A 12,205-nucleotide genomic window follows, 5' to 3' on the forward strand; every position below is an offset into this window, starting at 1 on the left:
CCCGCCACAATCAGCGACCTCACTTTGAACGGTATAAACGCGAATCCTTACGAGAAATGGAGCAACGGAGGCAGCGACGCCTTTCCGGTGGTGTCCACGAACGACCACTTTCCAATGGCGACGTCCGTCGTTGTGGCAGCGAACGCCGCGTCCTCCGACCCCGTTTTAGACCTGACGTCGAAACTGATGTCCGCCGCCGTGATATTCCCACCGAAGTCGCAGATCAAGCGACAGAAGATGATCTATCATTGCAAGTTTGGCGAGTTCGGGGTAATGGAGGGACAGTTCACCGAGCCGTCCGGGGTCGCGGTGAACGCGCAGAACGACATTATCGTGGCCGACACGAACAATCATCGAATCCAAATATTCGACAAAGAAGGCAGATTTAAATTCCAATTCGGCGAGTGTGGAAAACGCGACGGCCAGTTGCTGTACCCGAACCGAGTGGCCGTGGTGAAAACGTCCGGCGACATAATCGTTACCGAACGCTCGCCGACCCATCAGATACAAATATACAACCAGTACGGTCAGTTCGTGCGTAAATTTGGGGCGAACATCTTGCAGCATCCGCGCGGTGTAACGGTCGACTCGAAGGGACGCATAGTCGTCGTGGAATGCAAAGTGATGCGCGTGATAATTTTCGACCAGACCGGCAACGTGCTTCAGAAGTTCGGCTGCTCGAAGCACCTGGAGTTTCCAAACGGAGTTGTGGTAAACGACAAACAGGAGATATTCATCAGCGACAATCGCGCGCATTGCGTGAAGGTGTTCAATTACGAGGGCGCCTATCTGCGACAGATCGGTGGAGAAGGGATCACCAACTACCCGATCGGGGTAGGGATCAACGCCGTCGGCGAGATACTGATAGCAGACAATCATAATAACTTCAATCTGACCATCTTCACTCAAGACGGTCAACTGGTTTCCGCTCTGGAGAGCAAGGTCAAGCATGCCCAATGTTTCGATGTGGCTTTAATGGACGACGGATCGGTCGTGCTAGCCAGCAAGGATTATCGACTCTACATTTATCGTTACGTACAAGTACCGCCGATCGGCATGTAGACCAGCGACAAATCACGACGCCGACAACGATCGTCTGTCGTCGTTTTCATTGTTGTCGTTGTCGTAGTCGTAGTCGTTGTCGTTTTTATCGCCATCGTTTCGACGGCCACACAGCCACGATCTCATGGATCTTTTTTTACTTACACTTGCCTATCTTCTTCTTCACCCACCTACCATCACCGCTCGCGCTCACTTTACCTATCCATCTTCGCCCGCTCGAACCACCACCACCTCACTTCCGTTTACGAAACTCCGATTACGAGACGAAACAACAAGATGCAAGCGTACGCGAGCGAACACGCGTTGACCCGACAGCTGTCGAAATTTCAGACGATGACAGGCCTTATTTACACGGACATGGGCGCGTACGCGCGTGCGACCAAGCTGCGCGCCGACTAGACGATAACCGGCGAACGAGTTACGTTCTCTGTCGCTTTCACGGACAGGCGTGACGTCTTTCACGCGGGTACGCGCTTCGGACGATTAACCGCGACGATTAACCGCGACGATTAAACGCGACGATTCTTCGAACGAGGATTCGAGGATTTGACGAGAGAAAAAAGACGGGAAAGAAGCCGATGGTGAATTTATGGAAACTCGTAGGGCACTCGACAGCGAATGGGCGCTTCGTGACACGCACGCGTGCAAACCTCTTGAAAACGCGTACGCGCAGCACGTATCAGATGCTCGTACGAAATGGAGAAACGCAGGCGAGTTTGGAACGCCGATTTTGTTGCGTGCGGAACGTAGCCGCGCGCGCCTGAAAAATGAAAAGTCACACGAGACGTGTAGGCGCATACACGCAGAAAAATTACTTGTTAATGTTGTTATAACTGAAAATACTGTTGTTGTTGTTTAGTTGTAGAGCTCGCCGCCGCTAGTCACTCCATCCTCAACCTCACCAACCACCCTTACCCTCCAGCCTCTCCCATTTTACTCCCTATCTGTCAGTTCTTGTCGGTTACGTCTCCCTTTTTCCATGAAAATACAGGGTGTACCAGTTTCTGTGACATCGAAACTTTGTCGGTACGTTCCATGGATCTAAATAGGAAAACGATGTTACGCAAACATGGGTTGTTTAAAACTTTGCCGAAACGTTACCACGAGAATACCAGATACTCGCGGTTACTGGTTGCAACGCGCGAACGAATCATCCACATCTCGCTCTGTTTACGACAATTAAGTTTACCGAGTTTCTGTCCGAGATATGGTATAATCGCGCTTAAGTTTCTCCACAATGCAAAATCCAGAGTATTCGAAGGTATGGCAATCATCGATCTGCCGATTTTGTGTTTACCTTTATTTTCGTTTTCCTTCGTTTCGCTAGTAAAAGAAAGAAAAGAAAAAAAGTTTTTTCTCGTAACTTTTCAACAAGATTGTTAAACCATCCATGGTTGTACCGCGTCTATTCCTTATTTAGACACTCAAACGTATTGAATGTTCGAAAGTTTGGCCGCTAAAATCCGGAACACCGGATCCGTTCATACCCTTGTTCACACTTCCCGCTCCATTCTCCTTTCCGTGAATTTCCCGAAGAAAAACCGCGAGGTGCGTGTTTCCGAAAACCTCGGATGCGTTATGTTTCTGCATGTATCTTAGTCGAATCGTGCTAACGATTGATCCGGCGGAACTCGGGACTGAAACTCGGCTTAATCGCACTCCACGAACACCGCCGTTCAGTCTCGTTCGTTTTCTTCCAACCCAGAGCGATAGGATTTTTCCATCGACTTGGCCGATTTACGGACGAATCGACGCCTGCGAGAGCTTGTTTCGTCGCTCTCTCTCTCTCTCTTTTTTCTCCTCTCACATGCATACGTAATTGGAAAATAACGCGGAGTACTCGATCGATTCCTAGACCTTTGCACTGCCTCGGATTACTCGTTGTTCCAAGGACGACGATAATCGACAGTGTCGATCGACAACGCTGTCAAGTCCGCTGTCCGTTCTTGAAGCTTTCGCAAGCCTGTGAACTTCGAAGATTTTTCCTATTTAACGACGGACAATTCTGCATCGACTTCTCCAAATCCTCTTTATCCTTACGTGTCGTTCTCTATTCTCCCTCTTTTAAGGTGGTTATGCATATGTTCTTTTTATATATATATATATATTATATTGTATACATATTTATATGTATGTGTTTCTCTTTTTTTTTTTTCATAGCAATCAACGACAACTCCGACGAACATTCGTCTTAAGATACGGTATTTTAAGTACGGCAGTGACGACAGTCGAAGTTTTGTTCGCTTAATCGACTCTTCTTACCTTCGTTTCTCGATCGTTTCCCTCGAGAACGTGTCCCCTTTTGTTTTCTTTTAACGCGCCTTTTCCTTCGCGTATTACCTTATTTCGTTTCTCTTATTAACCCTGCTCGTTGCAAATAAGACTGTCTCGAAGAAACGTTCAACGTAAAATTCGTCGACGACGGACGATTCTTTCGTATTCTGCTCGGACTCGAGACTACTATCTTGATGGAAAGTCGAGAAGAGCCGCGATAGGTGGAAATGTGGAAGCGGCGAGAAGCAGAAAAGAGAAGCGCGGCAGGGTTAAACACACGCGATTAAGCAACGCGTACGATTTATGTTCGATTTTGACGATGGTGAGGTCGAGAGGCCGCCTGCCTGAAGGACGACGAGAGGTTGCGAAGAGAGAGTGCGCGCGCGCGCGCGCGCGCTAAAAAGACTGACAACTTGGTTCTTCTCGTTTCTCGGTTCAACCTTCGTGCAGCCAAATGATTCGCGTTTCCATGAAATCGACGAAAGCTGGACAGACGCGCCATCTTCTCGTTTAACTTGATCTCCCTCTTCGGGACAGTCTTCTAAGGATGTTCGATCGACGTCCTCGACGTCCTCAAGCACGTCCTTGAATATTACGATCGTTCGATGAAAAACGGTAAGAAATCTGTAGAAAACAGCTGTTTCTCAGTCGCTCTCCGACGTTTTTATTTGATTTTGCTGAATAGAACCGTAGTAGTGTTAAGCTGTAGTAGCGAGTAGCCGTAGTGAATCGTAGTGAAACGACGTAACGAATCATTTGCTCGGCCCTGTTCCTCTCTGTATCGTTTCATTCACGCCGTTTCCTTTTCCACGGCGTGTTTCGTGATTCAGAAACGATCCCTTCCTATCCTAAATGCACCTGTACCATCATCATTGCGATCCATCACACCGTTACGATTTACCATCACCGTTGTGATCACCGCCACCACTATCACCGATACTATTCACCATTTCCTCTTTCGAGTACGTTGCTTTCTTTTTCTTTAGTATAATCGATAAAAACGTGTGTTACTCTGGTAACCTTTTTTTAATTTGAATGTATAGTATTAATATATTTTGTTGGATGAATCGACGATGTTGGAAACCTCGCGCGAGGTTTTGCCACGCGACTTCATGCATGTTTATTATTACAAATATTATTATTTTTATTATATTATTATTATTATTATTATTATTATTATTATTATTATTATTATTATTGTATGTATGTATGTATGTTTGTATGTATGTACGTACGTATTATTATTATTATTATTATTATTATTATTATTATTATTATTATTATTATTATTATTATTATTGTATCATTTCTATGTTTATCTATTCATTATTTAAGCACCGCACTGTCAGATGCCGTGAGAGCGTTATAATTCTTGAAGCATATCTTTGACAATGGAATATATACCTAAGCATTTTCTGATAACGTGTCATTGGATATGTAACGAGGTTAGCTGGCGTCCCTCGGTGTCGAAAAGTACAAAACTATGAATTACGAGGATCTTCCGAGACATCGTCAATTTTCTTTATTCGATAAGAGCTATTCGCGGCAGTCGTACGATCAGGTCGCCCGGAAGTTGTGGAAAGTCTGCAAGTCGGTCTGCAATTTTCGGCATATCGATCCAGGCGATACGACGTTCGATGAAAAATTTGTTAAATCGATAGTCTTGTTATGTTTCATTCAAACGGACGTATCTGGCGCGATAAAATGACTTTTGGCGTCTACCGGGTGTTAATTTTACACGCGTCCCACGTACAAACTGTCACGGCCCTGTCGTTTCGAAAGTTATCCGATCTTTGTCAAAATCTACCCGTTCCTTTTTTTTTTATTTTTCGCTTTGCAATATGACACGTACGAAATAAGTCGATGTTCGCGACTCGAACTAAACTTGAAATTGAAATTAAAAGTTGGAAACATTTTCGCGTTAACTGGCAGACGGACGACTGGATTTAAGCGACAGTCGCAGATACGCCCTTTTGATACGACACGGCGGTGCTAGTTTCGTATAATTTCGGATTTCTCGTCCAGCTAAATCGACGTCACCTAATTGCTCGCTGGTGAAATTTTCGAAACGTTCGAGGGTCTCGAATGAAATTCGCAACATTGACAAATTAGATGGAAATCGTTAGATGGTACTTAGAATTCGTCGATAAACAAACAATACGCGAGTTCGTTCGTATTCTAGTTGATTAAGTTTGATCAGCGAATATCTTTTTCCTTGAATAGGAAATCGTTATCGTTAAAAATCATCGTATTTCCCTTAGTCTATCTATTTCGTAATTAATTCGTAACAGTACATATTAGCAAGTTGTTAATGAAATATTTTGCGCTGTGAAACAGGTTGTGCCGTCTTAAAACTTGTTAAACTTCTCTCGTGCGTGTTTTCATAGCGATCTACGGTGGAATCGTATTAAGGCAACGATCAGTGAGAGGAAGGAGGAAAGTTGTGGAAAGTTGATAGAAGATCCTTGATAATTCGTCGTCGTTATATCGTTCGCTATTCGAATCGAGGTCCTTACAGATTCACTCTTAACATCTTCACGCCAGACACGCGCTCGGTCATAACCGACCAACGTTCTTCCATTGAATCGTGCAATTCGGTTGACTCTGCCGCGATCCTCGCGCAGTTTGTCTGCTTCGATCTCGCTCTCGCCTCGGCGGACGAAAAGAAATTTCTTTAACGTTCTGGAAATTAAAACATACCGATAGGAGACCCGCGTCGTATCTTGTCCGAGTGTTTGAATGTACTTTTCGTTAAAACGATAGAATCGGATCGCGAATGAACGAATGAAAGAGAACGCAGCAGGATGAATTTGTCTCTCCTGTTGTTTCGAAATTACGAGACCGTGGAACCGACGGCGCTTTCTTTCTTAGTCTTTGTCGAGACTTTTTCGCCTCGACGAAAGGAGACGGCGTGACCGAGCTACGCGATCTGTCAGACGGAAGAACAACGAAAGTATCGATTCGATCGGCTATCGGAGCACAGTTACGATCGGACAATTAGACGGGCTATCGTTGCGTACATCTGCAGTATTCTAGCTAATTTTTCAGCGACGGTATGCTAGACACACGGATAGAAACGGAAGTAAAAAGGAAATTAGGAGGAGCATAGAGAGAATCGAGGAAAGGGATAACTGGTTGAGATACATGGAAATTTTCACGTTATTCCGTATTGAATACCTTACTGCCAAAAAATCCTAGAGATTTCCTTTTCGTACGGTTCTTTCATATTTCAATCTACTTCTCGCCTTTGTATTTCTCGTCTTTCCACCTTTCTCTTTCGGTGAAAACGACGAAGAGTCGAAATAATCATATCGGACTTTCTTCTTTGCAAGAAACAAAGTACGTAACAGTTTATTCCATTCAGATCTGCATCACAAGGTATTTGTCCATTAGTATTTAAATCGCGTATTCTTGTTTTGATTCGTAGTTATTAATATTATTACTTGTATTACTATTATTTTTTTATTTTATTATTATTATTATTATTATTATTATTATTATTGCAATTATTATTATTATTATTATCACTATTATTATTACTATCACCGATTAGTTATTGTATCATTAATATTATTATTACCGCGTACATCATAATAATAGTATGGCTGTAGAAAAAAATGTAAATCGGAACGAGACGATGCCACCTTGCCAGCTAGCCATCACTACCACTGTTTTCTCCCTTCCGTTACTCATAGCATCCTTCGAGAAATACGAACGAAAATGAAAAAAATGGTATACACTTCGATATGCGTTATTTCCAAAGTGAGGATCGAGACGTACATGTATGCGTGTGTGCCTGAGTGTTTTCTTGTATGCGCGCGCGCTCTTTGCATCCGAAAGAAGCGGTACCGAAGCACATAAAGAAAAACAAACATGCGACTCTCTCTCCTTTTTTTTTGTACTGGTTTGTTATGTTATTTTTTTTTTTTTTTTAAACGATACAACCCGATTGTTCTTAATTTAAATTGTAAATCGTATTTTTGTTTGTTTTTTTAGTTATTTTTTGTTGTAAAATGCTTTTTAATAATATTTTCAGTTCACATTACACCGACAACTGTCAGTTTTTTGTCTCACTTTATTTCTTCTTACTCTCGCTCGCTTCTCCGTACCTTCTTTCGTCCCCGAAAACACACCACTTGTGTACCCTTTTTTTTATTTACGCTTCATCGATCCAACCCCCAACTATACGTACACGCGCGATAGAATTTTAACCCTGTCCCGTTATCGATCTATCTGTATTTTCCTAACGTTATTTGCTAATCTTATCAAATAGCTCTCTAACTTTAACGGCAATATGAAGAAATTGTCGTCGGTATACGTGGTCAGCGCTTCTTTTCAACTTTTCCAACTTTCGCCATTTCCTATCCTACTTATAATACATGGAAAAAATGTACGAGATAAGACAATTCTTTGTTATAGTTCTAATTTTGTTACTCGTAGTCGCGTGTTCGGACAAAGCTAAATTTATTACACACCGACGAGATAAACCTGCTCGTTCGTTTTTCCATCGAGAACTAAACATTGACCGAATACGACGTTCGATATAACGTTTCCCACGGTTAATCGATATTTTTGATTTTACGATCGACAATGATTATCGCTGATCTGCTACAACGACCTAACTGAAAACTCGTAGTTTTTGAGTTGCCGGGTATAAGAGAAACAATTTTTCCTTACGTTTTCTATCGGTAGAGTCGCTCTATTGTATCGTCACGAGACTATAACAGTTGAGAACGTTCAAACACGTTTCTCCCAAAGTGGTGAATTTTGCGTCATTGTTGCAGAAAATGAGCGATATACAGTAAGAAACGTTATAATCGTGTTTAAGGACATTTTAGAAAGTGATTCAAGCGATTTTTTAAAATACTAATATTCTATATCTGTATCGATCGATAACTCGATGAATCCATTAACGACAGATGGTTGAAATCTTCCATTTCATTGGTATGTGACGGGTGGACAGAATTTCACCACCCCGTAACTTGTTTACGCGACCCATAAGAATATGTAAGAAGCCCTGGTATACTTGATCGTTTGTCACGTATTTTCTTAAGACGCGAACAATAAAATTCAACTATAGAAATCGCACGATCGTAGCAGGGTTGATCAAAATTTCGTGAGACATTTACGATTTCATAGCTCTCGCTTTTACCGATACAACCGTCGGTCCATGATTTGTTACATATTTTGATTATACTTTTATAAAAATATAATAAATTTTCACAGAAGGAAACGCAAGATAATTTATTTTCATTGTCGGAAATCAACTAATACGAATTGTATCATTGTGAAAGAGAAAACATCTCAAGACCTTTCTGTTCCATTTTTCCATCGAACGAAATATCGCGCGTCACCGCTGCAACATCGGTGCAACGTTGTTTCCTGCTAGAAATTCGACTCGATCGTAAAACGATCATAATATTCTATCGTACGAAAACATTTGCTTCTTTTGCCTTCTGTACGATAAATCCTTGCCTATCCTATTTCCTTGTTTCTTTCGATATCTAAGTTTAGTTGAGTCCCGTTGCGAAACACATTCTTCGAAAACTCCAGTAGAAACATTCCATTTTAGTAAGAGATTAGAGTTGATATGTGTTTTACGATTATAGCTTCTAATATCGTTTAAGGACACGTCTTCGTTACAAAATTCAATTCGCCGGCTGGATCGTGCTGTTTGCACGCTTGTTTCTCTTTTTACGAAAATTTGAACGATTAAAAAAAATCGGAGATTCTCGAGTACTGCGTATTTTTGTATAAATAAAAAGAGCGACCGAAAAAGCAGGATTCTTTTCGTCTATTCTCGGTCCTATAATTTTCCTATTGATTTTTCTGCCAATTATTATTCAGTTGCCAACTTTTCACGTTGCGAATATCAGTCCTTGTGTCTTAAAAGATCAGAACATTTTTTGATATTAAACGTTATTCGATATGATATAGTTGAAAATTCAAAAGTTCAAAATTTGTTGTTGACGATAAAGTCGATGAATTTTCTACTTGAAAATTTGTTGCCATACGCGTCTCACCGCAGGCAGACATTTAGCGGAAAATTCAGTTTAAAAATCGTGGGATTAAAATTGAATGACTGACAAAATTTGCGATTTTTTGGCTCATTGGCTCTGCTTCGTTCGTCAACTACTTCGCTTTGAATATTTTACATATTTTTGCATATTATACATCGTGCGCGCTCTTGCGCCTTCGAATTTCTCGTAAATTTACAAAAATCCGCAGTCTCATCTTTCATCATTCAGATTTTTTTTTTTTTTTTGTATTCGACAAACGAGTCGAAGGTAAACGATGGAAGAAAAGGAGGAACGAAAATAATACGATTACGACAGAAAGATCGAGCGAGAATTATTTGTAACGAGGACATTGCTTGTGGCATGTACTTAGTACCAGATGTGTGTTTTCTTATTATTTTTTTTTTTTTTGCACGCGACCAATTTCTGCGCGGAATTTGATCTTAAGTTTTCATTCGTCGTGCACGAAGAGAACGACTCGAGAGAACTGCAGGCGTAAATTCAAGAAACCAATAGATGCCAAACTTGTTTATCGTTAATATTCACGACACGACTTAAACGAACAAACTGGAGGCTAAAGCAGGTGAAAATTTTCAACTTATTCGATTGGAAAATTTACAGATACCGTTTATTCGTGTCTATAAAACTTTTAATCAGGGGAAGGTTACCTATATTGGACCGTTTAAGAAGGTACAACGAAAGCGTGTTCGTAGCTTCGAGCAGGAAAATTTGAGAACAATTTTAGCATTGTAAGCGATACATACATCCGATAAAATAGGCTGAAACGCTATATGGCTAATTGGAAAAAGATATTTTCGATATAGCGTCAACGATCCGACCTTGGAAGCCGATATCCTAAATTGGACCATGCCTGTTTTCCTTTATTTTGGATAAAATCTTTATATCTAAAAAAGAATGCTTATATCCCAAGAAAAATAAAAAATAACTCTGAAAATTGATATGCGCTTGAAGAAACGATCGATCGTTGTCAATACAAGTGGAGCCATTTCTTACAACGAATCCATTCTTCTGCCACAACTGATTTGATTCCAATGATGCAAACAACGCAAATGCGATCTTCATCCTCTTCATCCTTCGATTCACTCGAACAATCCTGTACCATAATCTGTTTCCTTTTTGAAATGTAGCAGCTACGACAGTTTCAACGGAAGCCAGCTTTTTCTGTTTCTCGAATTCCATTTTAGCCATAACTCGAATATCCTTCTTATCGTCGGATCTACGTTTTCACGTAACTTTTGGTACATTATATCCCCCAGCTGTTTCGTTTAAACCTGCGATATCATTTTTATACGCCGTTATGGCCCCTTTCATAGTTCTTCGTCCCATTCCCCATATCTTTCGTCACAGTGATTTTTATCCTTAAGAAAAGAAAAACGTGCCATAATTTACTCCGGTCTAACTCGAGGACCATTAGATGTTTCAATTTTAACGTGTACGTGAGATAAAAAAAAACCAGTACAAGTATCTGATAAACGTTGTGATAATTTTAAAGATACGAATCTCCTTAAAAAATTACGTTCCTAAGAATCCAAAATTTATCTACTAGGCAAAAGTTACAGTTTGTATGAACCAGGGACGGAATCGCATCAGCCTACGTGAAAATAAAGCATTCGTCACGCTGCAGCTATTATTCATTCCACGGTGTTTTGTTTCGATGCTATTACTAAGCAACGTGTAAACTATAATTTCATAAGACAACCTCTATGCGAATAAAGAATATGGTCCAATTTAAAAATTGTTGGATGGTTCGATTTGAGGAACTAACCCAGTCTTAACGTTTACATGTAACGAACAGAAACTAGTTCGCGTATCGGATAAACGTGGCGATAATATTTAAAGCAACGATGACATTAAATTAAAATGACCCTCCTATATAAAAAATTATATCCATAAGAATTCACAATTTGCCTCGCTCAGAAGTAACGGCTTGTATGAAGTAAAAGCAGAATTACATCGGCCAGAATCGAAACGAAGCAGTCACCGCACCGCAGGCAGCATGAAAGCGGTAATTGCATGGGAAAAAATGTCACTTAAGAAAATTTATCTGTGCGAGTAAAGACTATGGTTCAATTTAGGATCCGGTCCAAGTTAGGTCCAACTTTCCCCTATTTTTCGAATAGACCAATTCAGGATACAAGATACTCTTTATTATATAAATCCTAGTTGGATAATTCGCCATGTAACTTGCTGTTGGCATCAAATGTCCACAAACTTCGACAACGTTGATGAATCCTTCACTTCGCTCTAAAAGCTGCGTTTCTTTTTTGCCTATTCTCGCGTCAATGTCATATTGCAATTCCTAACACTGTAGCCTGACGCTACAAATATCGCACGTTTCAAAAACAAGTATCCAAATTTCCTTGATGTCCTCTGGTCCCATATTTGTACTGTGCGAAAAAGTGCATTTCTATCGTAAAGGAGCAGGAATAATTTCAAATCCATTGAACGATATCGATCCGTCGCGCTGCTACGATGCTTTTCGAATGCCATAAGTTGATCGATACGAGTATTTCTACCTTCCACTGGCTTTGCAAAGGATAAGGATCATCGAACGAGAAGCGAGTGAAACGGTTGCGTAAGAAATCGAACGAAGCAGCGAACGGAGATCTGGAAGTAAAAAGCAATTCGCCGGAAACTTCACGATGCTTGGCGGTATCGATTGCCGGAAGTTAATATTAATGAAAAAAAAAAACAAAAATAACGACTTTTTAGATACCTATAGCGGATTGTAGATGTCGCATAATATATATTTTTGTACGTTCGCAATGTGCGTATTTAAGGCAATCGCGTCGAATATCGTTGAAGACAGAGGCAATCACGAGAGGGCAGAG

At 40.9% G+C, this 12,205-nt stretch overlaps 1 protein-coding gene and 1 long non-coding RNA gene across 2 annotated transcripts in view; both read left to right on the forward strand.

The window, feature by feature from the left end:
- LOC100742593 (brain tumor protein) overlaps window positions 1-2,605 on the forward strand; it is an 86,039-nt gene extending 83,434 nt beyond the window's left edge. Inside the window, exon 3 of the mRNA XM_003488883.4 lies at window positions 1-2,605. This exon is cut by the window's left edge and continues 4 nt beyond it. Within this exon, the coding sequence (XP_003488931.1) occupies window positions 1-1,062 (1,062 nt within the window). The 3' untranslated portion in view covers window positions 1,063-2,605.
- Window positions 2,606-6,197: 3,592 nt separating this feature from the next.
- On the forward strand, window positions 6,198-8,673 carry LOC112212735. The gene is made up of 2 exons (XR_002946547.2): window positions 6,198-6,289; window positions 6,320-8,673. It is a non-coding gene; the product is annotated as an uncharacterized LOC112212735 (long non-coding RNA).
- The last annotated feature ends 3,532 nt before the right edge of the window (window positions 8,674-12,205 follow it).

The sequence above is a fragment of the Bombus impatiens genome, unplaced genomic scaffold (assembly GCF_000188095.3).
Source record: "Bombus impatiens unplaced genomic scaffold, BIMP_2.2 scf_0296, whole genome shotgun sequence".
In the NCBI taxonomy this organism is placed as follows: domain Eukaryota; kingdom Metazoa; phylum Arthropoda; class Insecta; order Hymenoptera; family Apidae; genus Bombus; species Bombus impatiens.